Raw genomic sequence first — 20,747 nt, forward strand, 5'->3', positions numbered from 1 at the left:
AAAACCTTCCTTGCACTCTTTAAGAATTACAGCTTTCAGCTGTTCAAGAAATATGGTTTTCCCACTCTTTCTCCTTAACCACCACTTGCTCATACATGGCAGTAATATACTATAGAATTTCAACATCATCTGCTTGGAAATAATACATGAATTTAAAAAAAAAATAAATAAATAAATACACTTAAGTTCACTGTTATACATATGATATATTATTATGAAATACGTTATTTTCTTTACTGACAGAATGGAAACAAATGCATTCCTGTTAATGAGTTTTGTGACAACATATATTGACTTTCCATATCTTTCTCTTCACTCACCTTGCTCAGAATATAAGTTACAGCACAATCAAGTAATAAAGATATATGCAGACTTAAAGAAGTAACTTTGTTGGAAATTAAATGATTTGGGATCATTTCCTTCATGGTTACTTAATTGAAATTTGAAAAGAACACTTCAATTTTTTAAACATTTAAGTTACTCCATTTTGAAATCCCAGGTTTCAGATCAGATTGAAATTTTTGAAATTTTTTTTTTTCTCTGATTTGTTTTGTCTTCTCTGGATGAGAGAGAAATCTGCTTTTGTGATTATAGCATTGAACTTGTAATTTGTAGTGTGGATTTACCTTGATTATTGGTGCAATAACAGTAGCATACACTGGATTTTAAAATTTTTTTTTTTTTTTTAAATGAACTCTTTATATCAATAGTATTATTATTATGTAACACCTCGGAGTCCAAAGACTTATCGAGGGTGGCACCTACTCTACAACTCTCCGTCTCCAATGCAATTATAACCATCTACTGCCACCACCACTAGTATTTTCACAGACAATCGCAAAAATCCATACCCATGGCAGGATTCAAACTCATAGTCTTTTGGATGGAGAGTGGAGTGGATACGCTTAACCACTCAACCAACCAGGCTGACTGATATGCTATCGTCTATTAAAATGTTCAGCACAACGATGGAATATGTCAGAACAACACTATTTATTTTATGAATGTTTCAGTACAGAGAGAGAGATATTTTCTTCTTGAAAAAGAGAAGCAGACCACCTGCTGCATATGTTATGTAATAGTCATAGCATTTATGAACAATTATAGACACTGTAAAATCATAAATCTCTCTATCTGCAAATACTGTTCACATCTGGACTGCCTTTAAGTACTTCCTAAACATTATTGTCTTTGTAAAAGAACTCATTTATATTGGTTGACTATCATTCTCGCAGTAAATCATTCCAGTGCCAGCCTTCTTGGCTGAGTTGTTAGCGTACCCATTCGCCAAACCAACAGGCTGCACATTTGAATTCCTGCCCTGGGCTTAGTGTTTATGTTTTCTTTAAGTACAAGATGAATTTTATCAGCCACTGTGAGACCCCACTTATTTGAAGACCTAAAGTGACTTGAAAATGTTCTATATTTGGTCTCTAGAGCAGGATTTCTGGACTTATAAAAAAAATAAATTAAAAAGTACAAAAAATATATAATTGATATGAATAGAAAAGAGAAAAAAAAAAACTTATCCACCAACTGTACAAAATGTACTATAGGTTTGTAAATAACCTATTGTGGGTGGGCAAACCTAAAAACATTCAGCATTTATGCAACATGTATTTTCTATAGATATTTCCAGTCATTGTTCAATGGATTCTACGTAAGTATTTTCCTTAGCTTCCTCTAATCTTTTAAGCATCATGCTGGAAACAGTTTGTCCATTCACAATTTAGCTTCAGTCCTGCAGAACAAACTTCATTCATTCCTTCTACTTCTACTGTTTGGAACAACTTCCCTATGTATTTTCTTGAAAATGTATCTACAATATTTTTAATTAATAGCTGACCTGGTAGTTGAGCAAAGTATCTCTCTTGTCTAACTAATATGATATGGATTTGAATTCCACTATGACACAGATGTTTGTAAAAGCCTTTAGGTGGTAGATCATTTTCATATTGTTGTAAGCTGTTTGATCAAGCCACTTAGGCTACATGAAACAAAATTTCATTTTTGATTCTTAGAATAGTATTTCTAGATTATCTAATCCTTAGCCTACTAAATGTGCTATAGGTTTCCAACCTTTCATGGTGGAATTTAAAATAAAATTTTCTTTCTATTCAACTTTTACTCATTCACCATTTACAAAAATAAATAAAAAATGCTAGGCAATAGAAAATACTATCATTTCTCAATGGTGGTATGATATTTAAGTTTTAGAAATTGCCAAGCTTCTTTGATAATATTTAGGTCATAACTCTGTATTTAATTTCTGTTGTGTATTCTCGTATTTGATGCATGCATCTGCTGGGGTGTCATTGAACTAATATTTAGTTTTAATGTTTAAATAAACAAACAGATTCATTTCTATAACCTTTTTTTTTTGTACTTTACCAATAGGCAAGCAGCGATATCTCAGGCTTATACCTGTTGGTGCTCTAGACGGACAAGATGTTGAGTGGACCAAAGTTTCTGATACAAAAAACTGTATAACATTTTGTACAACAGTAATCAATCAGGGAAATCAAGATTCTTACCTGTTTTGTGTAGCTGTCAAAAAACAGGTGATTTTCTTTTTTTATTTTGTGTTTCTGCATTGTCATTATTTTATGATAAATATCAAATTTTGTAGATAATTATTTGTGATTAATTTTATATGAACTAGTAAATTAAATATAGACAGATTCATTTCGAAATAAATGTTTTAGAATGTATGGTTATAACTTTCAGGTACTTGTATATGAAGTAAACCGAAGCAAAGGACGACATCAGTTCCATAGTGATATAACTTTACATGCTTCAGCTCAGTGCCTAGATGCAACAGGAAATAAACTTCTTGTTGGTCTTCAGTCTTCTTTCTACCTCTATTCACTTCAGGAAAAAAATATCCATATCAGTAAGATGTCATTCTTCTTGTACTTAGTTGTAAATAATGGCAAACACTGCAAATATTTTAATACATACAATGCTTATTTCATATTAGAGATATTTTCATGGCATGTTATCATGACCACATTTTCAGATCACAAAATAAAAGAAAATCGATATTATCACTGTCACTGCATAAGGAAACTGGTAAACTATGAAATTTTACAGGTGAGTACCCTCTGGGCAGACATTAGGAACTTTAGGAGACACTAGGTTACCAAATAAGTCATCTGAAGATTTCAATATTTTAGGTAAGTTGCTGTAGCTGTACTTGTTGACGTCAGGTACCTGTTTCAAATCTCTAGCAGACTGTCTTTCAGAATTATATCTACTTTTGTTCACCATCTTGGTTTTTCTTTTCAAGTTTATGGGTGGCAACTTGCGTGGTATATATCAATGTGGGTTTTATTTCAGTTAAAAATAATATTAAACCTTTTCCTAAACCTTATCTTGGTATGTGTGGTGGGGGGGGGGGGTACTATCAACAGCCTGATTCTCATTAATAGTGGCAAGGTGCTATCCTACTATTTACATTATCTCCTCTACACTGTGAAATTGCATGCCTTTATCTTTGAGGATTCGAAGTAGAATGAGCTCATGTTGAGTAAAAGGATGTTCCCTAGTTTCCCACCATGCCAAAAAAGTCCACAACTAGTTTTATGAAGGGCCTTGATTACAGGGCAACATGCAGTTGTGACAGATGCTTCATAAATGGTAAAGTGTTAGTGAGAAATGCAGAAAGTTTCAGTAATCTACCTAATTCAAATTGTGTTCAAAAACCCTCCATAGTATGCCACCGCATTGTCATTTCACCCATCCTCTGGGATCATATGGTGGAGAATAATGGTCAATATTCTGCCACTAGCAAACCATTGTGTTCAGCAAAGGCTTAAAATAGCTTAATTTGTATGGGACTTAAGCCAGATCTTTTCTGTAGTTCATTATAAAGAATCTTGTGCTGTAATTTGACTTTCTGTGGACAAAGAGAATGGTTAATATCACTTTTAAGATGATTTAGAAATACATATGATACTATCATATGAGGGTAGTCTGAAAAGTTCTTGGCCTAACAATGAAAAAAAAAAAAAAAACGAATTTATAATTTTTATAATTTAGAATAAAAGTTGAGCAGTTCTCAGATGTGAACTGTAGACTAAGATACACAAATATTATTAAAGAAAAAATGAAAGAGTTTGAGAACATGAACCAAACCTTGGAGATTCAGTGGCAAGCCTTGAAGAAAACCCTGATTGATTCAGCCAGAGAGGCATGTGGTGAGGTTGTCTGCAAGGATAGAAAAATCAGAACTCCATGGTGGACACAGGAAGTTAAAGAGGCAGTGAAGGAAAAGAAGAAAGCATATCAAAAGTTCCTGGCAAATAAATCAACTTGTGCTCTTAGAGAATACAGAGACAAATGTAAGAAAGCTAAACACTTTATAAAACTAGCTAAACAAAAGTCATGAGCGGACTTTAGCAAGAACATAGAAAATAAATATCGAGAAGGTAGCAAAATATTGAGATTGTTGAAGAAGCTTAGAAATGGAGAAAAGAGTGCTGTAAAAGGAATTAGAGATGATAAAGGTGACATGAAAAATCAGAGAAAAAGATATCCTTGAAGTATGGAGTAATTACTTTGAAAAATTGCTAAATGAAGCAAGCAGTGATAAAAAACACTGACCAGGCATGCAGTCAGGGATACATATCCATACTTGAAGTAGAAAAAGTCATCAAAGGCCTGAAATGTGGAAAGGCAGCAGGAGTAGATGATATTCGACCAGAAATGCTGAAGTATGGTGGTATAAAAGTCTTACAGTGGCTGCATTGCATAGTTCAGAAGGCCTGGACAGAGGGGCAAATTCCTGATGATTGGAGTAGAGCTCTCATAGTATCCATATATAAAAAGGGAAATAAAACTGAATGTGAGAATTACAGAGGTATTCCCTACTGCATGTTCCTGGTAAGATTTATCCGGTATACTTGAGAAGAATTGTGGAAGAAATGCTTGGTGAAGAACAAGCTGGATTCAGGCCAAATAGAGGTTGTCAGATCAGATTTTCACTTTACGACAAATAGTCAAGAAATCATGGGAGTATAACAAAGATCTGTATTTGAGTTTTGTTGACCTGGAAAAGGCATGTGACAAGGTGCCAAGAGAGAAGCTATTCAATACGCTACAGTTATATGATGGTGTCAATGGGATATTATATCAAGCAATACTTAGTCTGTATTTGAGTTGTAAGTCAGCAGTTAGAATTGAAGGAAGTACAGGAAGATGGTTTAATGGTAAATCTGGAGTGAGACAAGGATGTACATTATCCCCTCTCTTATTCATTATCTATATGGATCACATTATGAAGGAAAGTGGTGTTAAACCTGATATCAAAATTGGAGATGTTAATGTCAGCTCTTTGCTTTATGTGGACGATGTTATACTTCTAAATAAATCCGCTACAAGTCTGCAAGATTCCCTGACTAAATTGAATAACTGTTGTAATAGATATGGTATGAAGGTCAGCAATAAAAAGACAAAGACAATGAAAATAGGCAGAGTCATTGAAAATGTCAAGTGCGTTGTGAACGGAGAACCTGTGGAACAAGTAAAACGTTTCAGCTACTTAGGCACAATTTCTAGTTAAGATGGTAAATTAAATAGGGAAATAGACATCAGAATCAACAAAGCAGGTATGGTAGGAAGTCAATTGAATAAATTCATATGGAATAAGAAAGAAATTGACCAGAACGCTAAATTAGCTGTATACAAGACAGTATTTAAGCCAATTTTAACTTATGGATCTGAGAGTTGGGTTAGAAGTAAAACACTTGACTAGAGACCGCAAATATGAGAGTCCTGAGAAAGATTAGAGGCGTGAACAGATGGCATCAATGGCAGTATCATATTAAAAATGAAGATATTAGGAAAGAACTTGGCATTGTCGGCATCCAGGAATGCCTTAGCAGAGCTAATCTCAGGTGGTATGGTCACTTAAACAGAATGGGCGAGGAAAGATTAGCAAAGCAAGTGTTCTCTGCCAGGTTGGCAGGAAAACGACCTAGAGGAAGACCAAGATATAGGTGGATTGATATGGTACAATGTGTCTTAGACGATAGAAATATAAGATCTGATAATTTTGGAGTCTTGACAAGTAACAGACTGATTTGGAGGAAAATTGTAGATAGGAAGTTAGTAATGATGTAAATTTTTCATGTAGTACTATCATATCCTGTACATCCCTTGAGGGTACATGGCAGGAATTTGATGATGATGATGAATTTATAATTTCAAAATTATTTTTATTTCTCAACATAATCTCCCTTAAGACTAATACATTTATTGCAGCAATGCTCCAGCACCATTATCCCATCCCTGTATATTGGTTTCAGTAAGATCTGCAAAATACCCCTCTATAGCTGCAATCACCTCTTGATTCAAAGAAACTGAAACTAAAACTCTTCCTTGCTGACCAGTGTGGAAGAGTTTTAGTTTTGGGTAGAGATAGAAGTCAGAGGGAGCCAAATCTGAGGAATAGGGTGAATTTTCAACAACTCATAGTGCAGATCCTTTAATTTTCCCATTGCCAAAACACCTTGTGGACAGGTGCATTGTCCTGATGAAAGGTGATTTTTTTCTTCTGCAAACAGGGTCTTTTCTCACAAATTTTTTCATCTAATCTGGTTAAAAGATTGGAATAATATTCTCCGGTTATTGTTTTACCCTTTTCAAGATAATTAATAAACCAAATGCCTTTAGCATTGCAAAACACCGATGCCTTGACCTTTCCTGCTGATGGAACTGACTTTGTCTTTTTGGCGCTGAACAACCAGCTTCTGTCCAGTGCTTTGACTTCTGTTTGGATTCTGGTGTGTAATGGTGAATCGAAGTCTCATCCATAGTAATAAATCGATGCACAAAATCAGTTTTATTCTTGTTATAATGCTCCAAGCACTGTTCAGAGATTTTCATGCGAGTGCATTTTTGATTTGCTGTGAGCAAGCACGGCACCCATCTTGCGCAAAGCTTTTTCATATGCAATTCTTCATGCAAAATATATCCTACACGTTCTTTTGAAATGCCTATGTTCTCGGCAATTTTATACACCTTGACTTGCCAGTCATCCATTTCCATATCATGCACTTGATCAATGATTTCCAGTGTTGTTACACTTTTTTGGACGTCCTTCACGTGGATCATATTCAAGGCTGGTACGGCCACGTTTAAGCTCGACAGCACATTTCTTATTAAAAGAGAAGGAGAAGTGTGCCCATAAACTTTTATGAACTTCGAATGAATTTCTTTTGGCGTTAAACCTTTTACAAAGAATTTTATAACAGCACGATACTCAATTTTATCGATTTCAATGGATACAGACAACATTTTGCTTAAGACAGCTGTATAAAACAAACTACTTGATAAAATGACTAGCAATTTCATATGTATGCTTATGACAGATGTTCCAACTAAAATTTTAAAAAAACTTGTCGATAGTGTTGCCATTTATGGTTGAGGCCGAGAACTTTTCAGTCCACCCTCTATATTAAATAGAAGAAAACAACAGCATGGAAGTCATTACAAACATGAAAAGCTATTTATGGAGCAATCATTGTGAATCACTTCCCTAATCTTAACAAATAATGATTTCATTATTAATTTGTCCAGATTTTGGAAGTCTTATTCTGATAACACCTTTTGCCCAACAACCATAGGAAAACATATATATATATATATATATATATATATATCAAGGGCAAATGTTCCAGGTGTGCTATTTTATGGAATATTGATATTATATTCTTGCATTTATTCCGTTAGACTCCCCTAGTTGTTTCCTGGCTTTGCGTGATTCCTAAAATTAAATACAATATACTACTGCTTCATGAAGAAGACGCTCTTTGATGTGTAAATGTTGCATCACGTTCACATCTATAGCCTGGGTGTGCGTTCAAAATGCATACACCTTTGAGTCCTTTGATTAGACATACAGATGGTGCAGTTTGTCAAATTCTTAGTGTTCCAGTTGTTATACTCCACCCAGAAAGAAAAGCAGGGTTAGCGCTGAGGCAATAGCACCTAGAAATCTGAACATTGTCATTTGTCATGAGCTGCTGTTTTTGTTTTCTGAGTTTCATCTATTTTGCATGCATGAGGTGTGAACTGATGTGGTAGGCAAGTTTTTAATATATAATTTTCCATAAACTTATTAAGCCCATATTTACAATGGGAAACAATGTTGATGATCTAATGAATGTCCTGTTTTCTGCTCAACCTTTTGCAGATTCTATGACTAGTTGAAGGAGGTAGGCTTCGTCCTCCTCTTCCAAATTTACTGAGCAAGCACAAAGATTCAAAAACTGAGTACATGAGACACTTCTCTATTTCACAATACAATGCAGTAGAATGGTTAACTGGATGTGAAGTGTAGTTTTTTGTTGGCCTTGTTTATTATTCTCCAGAGAGAAAGGCATTTGGAATAAGCATGGATATTCTGATCTTAATCATTAAACAGCAGTAGTGCAAAAACATGAGCACTCCCAATCACGTGTTCAGTCATTTTTAAATCTTAAGATGTTTAGAAAACAATTGACAAAGAAAAATTGAAGTTACCCATCATAATGAACAGGTAAAAAAATAGAGATATTTTTAAAAAGATTAATTGATGCTATATGCTATTTGGCTAAGCAAGAGCTTCCTTTGAGAGGTCATGATGAGTCTGAAGATTCAGCTAATCGAGGAAATTATATAGACTTTTTAAATGTGATCCATGAGTATGATCAACTGTATTTCAAGGAACTTCTTCCGAAGTTCAAAATTATATCATTATCACTGTATCTGATGTGGCATGTTATACGGCATGTTAGTTGCACTTCTTTGGGTAGAATTTTATTTCTAATATTAGCATTTGTTAAGTTTGGGTAGAATTTTATTTCTAAATATTAGCATTTGTTAAGTGTCTGGATGATATATGGAATTCAGATGCAAATCAAACTGATTTAAAGTTATTTATATATATTCATTTTGCTTTTCATAAATTAAGTGATTTCTGCATCCAGTGACTATATTATTAACAGCTGTTACACACATTTTCTGTGACTGAAAATTTAAAGCAGACCGATGTTAGGACAAATGTGTTTAGCTAGCTTCTATGTTTACAGCTAAAATAAATCTGTTCTATTTACATGGATGTAGCAGAATCTGCAGGAGCGGAGCATTTTTCCATTAAGTGTGTCGTTCAAGTTGTCTCTAATTACATTAATTGTTCCCAAATATAGTACATAGATATTAAATGTTTGTTTACCGTATTTAGTGATAAACAAAGCTACCTTGTTTTTCTTGCTTATGCAGTATAGCATTGGTTGAGGTTGGAAAGTTTTGTATATAGGGACATTTTTATTCTAGTTTTCGGAAACAACAGACATAGCAAAATTGATTTTTACCTGAATGAAAATTAATGCTTCGGTGTATTATAAGAAGTTTTTGATCTCCAACAAAATATTAGCATGTGTAAGATATCTATTATTGATAAGACAGAAGAGCTGCTGTTTAGAACACCAAATAATAAAAATAAATAAATTAATGAACGTAGGATTCCCAAAGGTGTGGATAATTCCGATAATGATAGGATGTTATGTATCCTATTATTGTGTAAATTTGTTTATTCGTATGGGATTTACCCCTGTTCCTCAACTGTCCCTTAGGACAGGTTGAGCCTTCCTGATGAAGGATTAAGTATGTATTTTATGACTGTGAATTCGCGTGTGTTCACAGGCTGATTTACTTGTTCTGAGGGACGAAAAACCTGAGTTTCTGGGTGAAAAAACCCTCTACCTGAGACCAGCTAACTCACCTTTAGTCGAAAGAGACCAAATCAAGGTTCCTCACATCACTGACAGGAATCGAACCAAGGTCTTTCCGTCCAAAGGGCTTCGTCTATATCGACTGAGCTACAGAGGTTCTATTGCGTGAAATGTATACTGAGTCTCAGTAAACAAAAGAAAATTCTTAGAAAACAAAGCAAAATATACGTAAACCAGAGAAATACACATAACGTGCACAACAAATTTTACAAGATGATTTTCTGTTCCATCAAACCACATGTATTCCTGCCATGCCTAAATGAATCACCTCATCAATATTATTAGTTCATTGGATTAGCATCTCCCTATAGTTTTTTACTGAGCTACTAAATGTATTGTTGTCTGTCTATTATTGGTTAGTTATTTATGCTTTTCAAACAAATCTCTTACCTCTCCTCGTAAGTTTTTTTTTTTAATTATGCCATCATAAATTCACTTATTAATGTCTACACCTTTATAGGATCGCATACTATTCGTTCTACCCAGTGACTTTGTGATATGACACACATATCACAAAGGTTAATTATTAATAATTCGTTAATGAAAATATTTCTACTCACATTTAATCTTTTCTTTACATTTCCCGTTCTCACATGGCTTATAAATGGTTCACATATTTGAGTAATTCAAATATACCAACCAAATGGAGCATTCTTCTTTATTATTGTTTTCTAATATATCTTAAAACAAACACTGTCCCCCAATCTATGCAGATTTGATTACAATTAATTGATAAAATGTTCAAAGTTATCCTACAATTAATTGCATTGTACCAATTAGATGAGCTCTGATGTGCTATGCACTCCTGAAACTTTCATACATCAGTAGAAATGCAATCGTATGGTCAAATTGGCGTGAATTTTGTGGTGCGGATTGCATAAGCCACACGGCAGCAAGCCCAACTGAAATGGGCACACAATGCCACCGATGTGTGTGATTGATATATATATATATATATATATCAAACGTTAGAAAATAATTATTACGACTTTAGTTCTCGCTTCTTTTCTGTCACATTTTTTAACTCTTCCACTAATCACTTGATTATTGTCTTGTGTTCTGTGACAAGTGCTTTGATAATTATGGTTGAAATCTAGCAAAATAGCAAAAACAACAAAATAAATCATGTAATAAATTACATGATTTATTTTGTTGTTACCTGTAGAAAAGCATTTTCACAATGCTTTTCTACAATATATCTCAAGCAATATATCACATTGCTTGAGCTGTTGCTGAACAAAGTCTTGATCCTGAAGAAGTAGATTTCTCCAAATCCATATTCATACATTATGCACATCATATCCACTATTCTCCTCTGTGAAAATGTTGTTTGATTTGTCAGCATGTATAGTTGCTCGTAGCCCTCCTCTTTCTTTAAATGTGTACAGATCAATTACTTTTTGATTCAACATCCATAACATTTTCTTTTAACCTTCACATACATATGATGTTCCATGTGATCTTTTTTGTGAAGTTGAGAACCTCTAAAATTCTACAATGTGATACCCCAACCATCTATCCATATTTACTCTTGCTGAGTTCTGCTCCTGCTGGCATTTTGAATGTAGTCCTGTTTCTACATATGTGCCTTGTTGGCCTTCCTCTTTTGGAACCAGTATATTGCAGCCACTCCTTATATATTAATTGTTCAAATACTTGGAAAAGTGCTTTAAGATTTCTTCAGACTGCTATTAGGAGTATCTACATGATGATATACTGAAGGGATTTCCTCATAGTGGAATGTTAAAATATATTGTGCATATTATATTGAATACATCATTTAGTAATTAAAATGAAAGAAAGCCAGAAAATGAAATAATTTTAGAAAAAGTTAGTAAAATTAATTCATTTAATTTGCTATTATTCAAATGAATCCATATTTAGTATGTATGGTTATTTCTTAAAATATCACAAAGATTTTATTTAATAATACAACATTGCATTTTTTAGGTCTGATTAATCCTTATTGTAGTGCATTATCCTTCCTTGTTCATCAACCTATGGATCCTCTCATAGCAATTGAGTTGCCAAATAATGAATACTTGTTAGTCTTCAGTAGTAAGTACCTGTTCTTTTTAATTCAGTTACTTGTTTGAAAGTGCTTCTTTGAATCATAAGAGAAATTTTATAGCATTAACATTTTATTGTACTTGTTTTATTTAAGATCTTGGAGTTTTTGTGGATGATCAAGGTATGAAGTCTAGAGCAAAGGAATTAATGTTTCCTGCAACACCTGTGGCTGTCAGTAAGTATTCTTATGCTTTGCTTAAAAGAAAGATCTAAAATACACTGCTTGTTTTTAGGATAAACCTGACAGTGTGGCTGTACCCAATATGAAAATATTTCTCTTAACACAAAATAATTTAGATCTGTGGTTCATCAATGTGACAAACACCATAAGTAAGGAGAGAGGAGGAAAAACTTGCTTTTCCTAGTTAAAGTGTGAAATCGAATTCTGAAAATTGCTCAGATTTTGATTGTGGTATCTTTTGCAGACACAGAAAAGAAATTCCTGTTGCCTTTAGTGGATCATGTTTTCTGCCAGTTTTTTTATGCTGATTAGCCAATCAAATTGTGCTAGTCAATGATGGTAATCATATAGGGTGTTTTTTTGAAAGTATACTTAGTTAAAATTTCTTTATTATAGTGGCATCACTTTATTTGGATAAAGAAAGGAGCATTTCTTAAGCTATTCGATACTCTTCTTTTGGAATTGCATGTGATTTAGAGAGTAAAGAACACCATATTGCTACTAAATATCCTGAGTTATGTCCTCCTCAGAATTGAGACTAGTACGAATCCCAGTTGCACTTGAAGCTAAGTTCTTGGGGTTCAAATGTGACAATAAACTTTGCTTTCTCCTTCACTTACACCAGTTGTGAGGTAAGTGCCATAAAATTAACATCCTCTACACCCACCCTATCTCATCCATCTTTCGGGCTGCTGACAGATGTTCTTTTCTCCATTTTACTATGCACTGATTAGATTGAAATATGATTATGGGTTCCAAGTCTGTGCTTCTGCTGGAGAGTACACTGCAATAGGTGGACCCTATCCTTATTTATTTCACTTATCCACCTATTCTTATTTATGAGTCCATAAATACCATATCAAAAGGTTTTGTTCACAAACCCTTTGGTTTGTGAACAAAAGCACTTTTGGAAGCTCTAATTATTAGAATAGGCAATATTGCACAGACATAATCAAATACACTACTGCTGTGGCAGTTACAAATGCCATGCAGTAGTGTATTTGATGAAGCATTATTGCCATGCAGCTTTTTTTTCTATGAGTATTCCATTCTGTGTGCTCTTTTAAGCACATAGAATGGATTACTTTTTACCTGTTTACACAAATGGTTCAAAATCTCTAGTAGTGGAATCTTCTGCTGTCTTCCCAAACAGCATGTTATCTGCCCAGATCCCACTAGCATGTAAAACTTCATTGCTGAGCTGTATGTGATAGAGCTTGCTCTAAACACATAAGACTGTAGTGCCACCAAAGGTGCATAAGCAATAAGAAGTCTAGAGTCGCAGAAATACCCAGTGCTTTCTTGTGTCTTGTATCTATCATATCTTCTCTCACTTGTGGAAGCTATATTTGAATGTGCACTTCTGTTGGATACCAAACCACATTAAGATTAATGGAAATGAGATGATCTGGCAGATACTGCTGCCAGATCATCTCATTTCTGTAGCTTTCACTATCTGCCTGTTTCCCTACACCGATCACAAGCAGATCATAAGAAAGAAAGAAACTTTTATCCCACTGACAATCATTGTGGAATAAAGAGATGAACAACAAGCTCATCAAATCAAGCCTGAAATCAAATTGTGGCAGTCTGGTTTGTGCAGGAACTGTAAAGAGGAAGTTATTCTTGCTCATCTCTGCATAGGTCATAGTCATCATACTATGACTTCCTTCCTGTTGAGGGGTAATGACATGCTTGTGTGCGAGTTCTGTGCCATCATTCCCATTTTAATTGACTGCCCTTCTCGCAAAAGGCATGATGCCTTTTGCGAGAAGGCCAAAACATTTAGTGAGGTATAGATATCACTTGATGGTCAATGAAGAATAACAGATCCGATTTTGATTCCCGCAGGTAGTTGTGCATGTCACTGATATTTGTATGATGTTCCGAGATGTGTGCATAGAAATTTTTGGAGTGTGCCGGGGGGGGGGGGTAGTATATGTGTGTGTATGTATGTATATATTATTTTATTTTATTTTTTAATATTTTTTGAAAGTTTTTGTCAATTTTTGTCGTAAATTATTTGTAATTGCAGTGCTTCTATTATTTATTATGCTATTTTTCATGGTAGTGTAATATTGGAAAACTTGCAGAGCAATGAGCATGTGGCAGGAACTCCCACAAGCATTATCCAGGCATAGCCCCAATGGCTCTCCCAGCAAACCACTATATTCGGACACCCTCCAGACTCAACTTGGCAGAGCCACACGAGCAAGAGTATTCACCAGTTATTCAGGAAGTCTCCTGAAGTATTACCAGCAGGTTTGGTCTGATATACTATTTAGCAGTTAGCTTTTACTTCATGATTCCAATAATCAGAGCTATGCAAGTCATGTACTACCTAGAGGTCTAATTTATTCAAATAAAGAAGATTACGCACGTAAGGTGGCAATAATTTCCTTGCTGGTGCTCCATTTATGGAAATTAGTCATACCATAGGAAGGTGAGATTGACTTGGCTGAGAGTGGCTATATATTGTATGTCCCCAACCCATTAATATATTAAGAATTGTGTTCAGGATATCTTTGATAAGTCATTTATCAGAAGCAGAGCATAGCTTAGTAAGTGGATCAAGGTAATGGCTATAAACCATATAGATCTCGATGACCTAGCAAAATAAATAAATGTTATCCTGGTTGGCCAAGTGGATAGTTTGGCCAACTAGGCTAACACTTGGCCTATCCAATCTCCAACTAGAAGCAGTTTGGGGGATTGACATCTACTGTGAGCATGGATCTTTGTAAATGCCTGCTCTGGACAAGCTTATATAGCTCCTTGAGTTTATAAGAATTGTCCTGTTTAAAAAAAAAAAAAAAAAATGTGATTGATTGACAGGGGGAACTTTACCTCAGAGTTTGGTGTTGAGGATCTTGTTTTTTTATCTTCCCTTTACATGTTACATGTTAGATTCAGTGGCCTATTATAGCCAAGTAACATGGCTTCTTAGAATAATTAATGCTCTGATAGTGCAGTTAATCTTATCTACATAATAGGCGATGCAATCAGTTATGTTTGTTCTGTGTGTTTCAAAATACACAAAAGAGATATTGATAATTACCTAGCAAGACTAACTTGTACCTTTTAGCACATTATATAAATAGACATTTTAACAGTTATGTTTTGCTCTTAAAATGACTGCCTCCCAAATTTCAGATAAAATTTGTGCAGCTCTGTTTCCACCGTGTAACAACTTCTAAATAATGTATTAGTTTTCTTTCATAGCATGGCCTGCCATTTCTTACTCACCATAATAGTAGTAGCTAATGTATTCTTGTGTTCTTCATGCACTTCAGGTTGTCATGTTAGCAGATGGAGTTTGTTTTCTTGGTGAGCAGATCAGTGTTGCTAGTTTGAAGTGCAGTTTCAATGTGGAGTGAAGATATTTATTTAGTGCTTCAGCTTTCTCTTCAGATGTACCACAAATATAGCAGTAGTAATGCCTTGGTCCTGTGTGTAAATGATGAGGGATATGTAGTATTTTATCTACTTTATAGGAGCTGCAGTCATTTTCTAAAAACTGGCGGAGGTAGTTGAATTCTGGCAGAGCTGCATCAATAAAACAAATAGCTTTAGCTGTATGAGTTAGTGTTTTGAGGATTCCATATTGTCAAACTTGATGATAGTGTGTTTATTCAAGTATCTTCCAGTGTGTATGTGTGCTTTCTGAAAATAGAAAAAGGTAGTGAACCATTTGAAATACATGTAACTTGTGTCAAGAAAGGGTGTTGGCTTCCGATTCTGTTTAAGAACTTTGCAACTTACACTGCTTACATGTTCTTGAAAGCTAACAGTGTCGAGTTTTTGATATCTTCATTTTTATTATGATGCTACAACTGCCATTGGTTTTCACTTCTCTAATTTTTCTCAGAACTCTCATATTTGTAATTTCTAGTTGCTGATCAGCTGTTTTATTTCTAACCCAAATTTCAGATGTGTAAATTTAATATGAAGACTATTTTGTATGCTGCTTTTTAATATTTTGGCCTGTTTTGTGCCTATTTTGAAACATTTTTCCGGTTTCAATGTAGGTTCTCCATTGACGATGCATTTCCATATCTCTGCCTGTTTTCATAACTTTTGTCTTAATTGCTAATGGGAGGGACACTAGTATAGTACATGAAAGTACTGCACATGGCTCATGATAAGGCTTTATTTTAGTAAATATTGGAAAAACACATACTTAACTATGTAGTTGTGTGTGTGTGTAAATATTATTATGTGCTATTATTTTACATAGCACCAGTGCATACACAGAAAATGGCAGCCAAGGTTTCCTGCTTGTTCAGCATGAAGGATTTCATACAATTTAGAGTGAATGGTTTATGGTATGAAAGTGAGAGTAGAGAGAGAGAGCACATTGAAAGTATTTCATGTGCAAGTGCAAAAAATGTGAGTCATGTCAAAAATGGAAGAATGAAGTAACTAATATTAACAATGTAAGGTAGGATGGTGAGGGTGTTATAGAGAATGTAGTGGAAGGAGCGAATGATAGTGGACAAAATATAAATTATATGAAAGAAAGGACTGAAGTCAATGTGGATGATAAGGCTACATGAGAAAATAGCACACTTATTGTGGATTCCCTTAGCAACTTTGACAAAACATGAGTTTTAGCAAGAGAAACAATTGGCGTGTAGCACAGCAGGAGAGTGCAAGAAATTGTAAGTAAGGAAAAGATATTGTATGGTGATTTGATGATGAGATGTACTTATGGAGAAAGTGACAAAAGCATGTTCCCAGTTGCAAAAATCAAGGATGGTAGTGTAAAGTTGTTAGTTTGCAAAGAGGAGAAGTGAAAGAATTTATTGTTTTGGTATAGTTATAGGGATAGAATAACTATACCAAAACATATTGATGATAATTGAAGAACTTCAACCAACAAATGATTTAAAAGGTGAAAAATATGCAATGCGAGAAGATATGATATAGTTGCTGACAGAAGCAAAAAAGAAAAGTGAGAAGATAAAGATTGTAAGTCTGCTGCCTAGGATAATAGGACTGAATTGAGAAGAAAGCCCGTGATTGCTAATGAGCCAGTAAAAAGATTGTGCTGGAGGAATATGTGCAATTTATAGATGTATGGAGTGAATTTGAAGGACAAAACTACTTGATATGCTTGATGACTGCATATGAATGATTTAGGAATTAGATGTTGGGGGGGAGGGAGAGGGAGGTTCGAAGCACAAAATCAGAGAAATTTGAAGCACTAGTTGATGGGGGGGGGGTCGAGTATGTTCATCCACCCCTGGAACAAATAGGTGCCTGTATGAAATCTATCGTGCAATTCTGAATGCAGTTACGCAAGTTTCAAATCAGAATAGGTTGGTAATGGCATTACACATGAGTAACTGTGTGGGTTCAAGGGGATGTTGAAATGCATGTACATGAATGCCCGAAGTTTTTGGCATTGGTCAGCTCAACTTAACCAAAACTTTTAGGCATTGGCAAGACCTGGTTAACAAAAAATGGTATAGGGATAAAATGTAAAGGGTATTGTATTTTGAGGAAGGTATGGCAAATAGGGCAGGAGGGTGGAGTATTGATGATGATAATTGAAGAACGTCAACCAACAAAAATAGAAGTTAAGGAGGATTTTAGGTCTAGGGAAGATGATTTCATTTGAGGCTATCTGGTATAAGATAGAGGTAGATGCAATAGGACAAAATATATTGTTTGTCATTGCTTATAGACTGGGGGATCCACAAGAAGATGTGGATGCCACATAGCAGCAAATTAGCACAATGAGTGCAAACCAAGCAATTATCTGGGGACTTTATCTATAGAAACATGGATTGGAAAGAAGGAAAGGGGCATTTATACAGTTGCTAAGGGATAATCACCTGAAACAGCATGTCATGGAGAAGAGTAGGAGTTTGAGAGTGCCAGATCTGGTATTATCATCAGAAGATATAAGATGTATCTGTAACCAAGGAGATACTCTGCCTCCATTCAAGTAAGGTGACCATGCAATCCCATTCTGAGAGATTGCCAAACATGAATTCATTGTAAAGAAAGGGTTTATGTTTGACTATAAAGCTGATGTAAACGTATGCTGCACCATTGTAATCATATGTTATTATTTATTTATTACTTGTAATGTCTTTTGTTCTATACTTTCTATATTATCTATATCTTTATATGCCTTTATTCTAATTTAGCTGTGCGCGCTTTCTCTCTTTGAATCTTTCTTGTTTATATTATTACATACTATGTTTATCTATCCTTCGCACTTTTCTAGTATCTCAGGCATAAGACTTCGTCTTATGCCTGAGATACTAGAAAATTTATTTAATTTAGACTGCACCACTAATATCATTTAATTAGCATAAAACTCGATAATATGGCCGGCAGATTTCTTTCTCTAACACAAATTCCTTCAATAAAACTTTACATGAACAGTCGTGGTCTGTTCTTTTACTTAACTTTACGCTTCAGCTATCTCACTTAGTTTCCTGCTCACAAGTCCGATTTATTTAGGAACCGTGCAGTTGTAAAAATAAACAAATAGGCAGCACTCTTTTAACAAAAAGAATAAAACAATTTATTTACATTACTATGAAATATACATGAATTTAGACATTAGGGAGATTGCTTTCTCTATCCATTTATAAAATCCTTAGCATAAATTATAACCTATTTACTTTAACACTAATTAACTTCTTTAACTCACAATCTTATTTACTCTCCGCTTACAAATTCAACTTATTAAACTTCTAGTTTACTTGCAAAGAGGATAGCTAACTCTCTGTTAAGTTATCTTTTCAAAATTTATATCTACTTCCAATATGTCAATTGATTCTCTTAATGACAATTCTTACTACTATTGAACAATCTCTTAAAAGTTCATCTACAACCTACTATGAGAAGGAATATACAAAAGGTTTTAACTTACAAAAGCGTCAGCATCGCACGTTCAGTCAAAAGTCTTTCACTACAGTCTTATGGCATTTCTTTCAATTCAGATCTTCAGCTTCCTCAGGAATGTCTGGCTTCAGTAATATATCTCAACAGGAAAATAGTGGGCTGTGAACTATGACCGGCAAGAGGTGGTTCTCCCACGGTGAAAAAGAATAAAATCTTCCGAGCAAAGTTGCTTTGGATAATTTACATCGCTTTTTCTCCTCTACTTTGGCTCGCCGAAAATGCCTGGACAACTACCGTCTCCAATACCTCGAACAGCCGCCTCCAATGACCGTAATTGCCGCCAGGTCTCTCTTATGGACTCCCGAATCTGTTCCCTCTCTCTGGCGATGACTGGAAGCCTTTCCTTCTTTGGCAACATCTGGAAGTCCTCTCTCTAGCCTGCACTGGAACCAGGATGCCTCTCTATGCACGGCTCTGTCCCTTTTTATTATCCTTCTCTGAGACCTCGCACGAAGTTTGTAACCCCGAAGAATTCAGCATGATTCTTTCATCTTAAGTTTCAAGTTTGGCCTGCTTTCTTTTGATTGTAAGTTGCCAGTCATTGGAATGTTGTTTGAACATTTCTGACTGACTTCGGAGGTGTTTACATGCAGAGCTTGTAAGCCTTTCACATACACACAAAGTTTTGTAAACAACCTTTCTCATGTCGTCATGTAGAGCTATTAAAAGTTCCAGCGGGAAAACATTGCCTTATTTTTTTAACACTGAAATATTCGTATTAAAGGAGTATATACAGTTAACTTCCAAAGGGTTATTTACAAAAATATGTAGTACAAAATATACAGAGACAAACAAGTTATTTTTACAACATTCTTATGTGACTTGAACTATGTAAAAATTGATGTAGAGCGCTTTGATATTTTTAAGCTACATCAAGTTTTTACAAAGGCCAAACCCTTCGTGAAAAATTTTTCTTTAATCTGTCTCTGTATCGTGTCTCATGCTTTCTCTGGGTCAGACAATACTCAGTTTTGTCATCTAATTTTGAGCAGGGAACGTCGTCAGCCAGACCTGTGGACTCGTCTTGGCACGACTGACGCTGTCACTTATGTTTGTTATTTTCCCTCGGGCGTCTAATTCCCTTCTGACTGCTTGCTCTCTCTCTCTACTTCTCCCATTGCCTGGGCGGTGAATTTTATTACTGCTTCTCTCTAGAATGTTTACTTCTACTACCTTTTGATTACCCTTCCTTAATTCTTATTAAATAGCTTAAGGAAATTACAACGTGCAATAGGATACACATTAAAATAAATTTTAATACACTTCCAATATTTTGGCAACATCACGTTGCCATTATCACAGGAACTTAAATACAAGACGTGCATGCAAGCACACCACACAGTAAATGAGGAACGAAGCAGGAAGCTATTCTTTCTCCTAAAAGTCCTGATGGTACCCCCTAGCAGGCATTGGTATTCTTGGCCGATTGGGCTGAAGGTTTTCTGATGTAGGTTTCCCAAATTTGGGGCAGTCTCATGCAACCAAATTTGTTTAGGTTTAAATTGTTTCTTAGGGCTGAGGCTGATTCCATGAAAAGCCTTTTGTATTTGAATTTACTACGGTATTATCGTGGCTTTTTTCAAGAATTTGAACTCCAAACCACAACTTCCTACCGACATGGTAGTCAACCTTTCGTCAATTAGTTTGAAACCTGAAGCACTCGACGCTTTCTCATATGGCCACAACTTCGCTATTGCACCCAGAAGAATACCTGCTGAAGACATTATGATACAAATTGAACGCAAGATTCGACACCTTCCAAACCACGTCGCCTTCCAAGAACACAAGCTACATCC

At 35.0% G+C, this 20,747-nt stretch overlaps 1 protein-coding gene across 3 annotated transcripts in view; it reads left to right on the plus strand.

Moving 5' to 3' along the window:
• Positions 1-20,747, plus strand: part of LOC150102474 (serine/threonine-protein kinase Genghis Khan-like) — a 550,831-nt gene that overhangs the window by 459,345 nt on the left and 70,739 nt on the right. For all 3 annotated transcript variants that reach the window (XM_090399333.1, XM_090399335.1, XM_090399334.1), the window contains exons 35-38: positions 2,398-2,561; positions 2,728-2,893; positions 11,727-11,834; positions 11,941-12,021. In XM_090399333.1, coding sequence (XP_090255459.1) covers positions 2,398-2,561; positions 2,728-2,893; positions 11,727-11,834; positions 11,941-12,021 — 519 coding nt within the window. The remainder of the gene's footprint in view (positions 1-2,397; positions 2,562-2,727; positions 2,894-11,726; positions 11,835-11,940; positions 12,022-20,747) is intronic.

This window comes from Typopeltis vanoorti, chromosome 10 (assembly GCF_054136105.1).
Source record: "Typopeltis vanoorti isolate ZY-2024b chromosome 10, IOZ_Tvanoo_1.0, whole genome shotgun sequence".
NCBI lineage: Eukaryota > Metazoa > Arthropoda > Arachnida > Uropygi > Thelyphonidae > Typopeltis > Typopeltis vanoorti.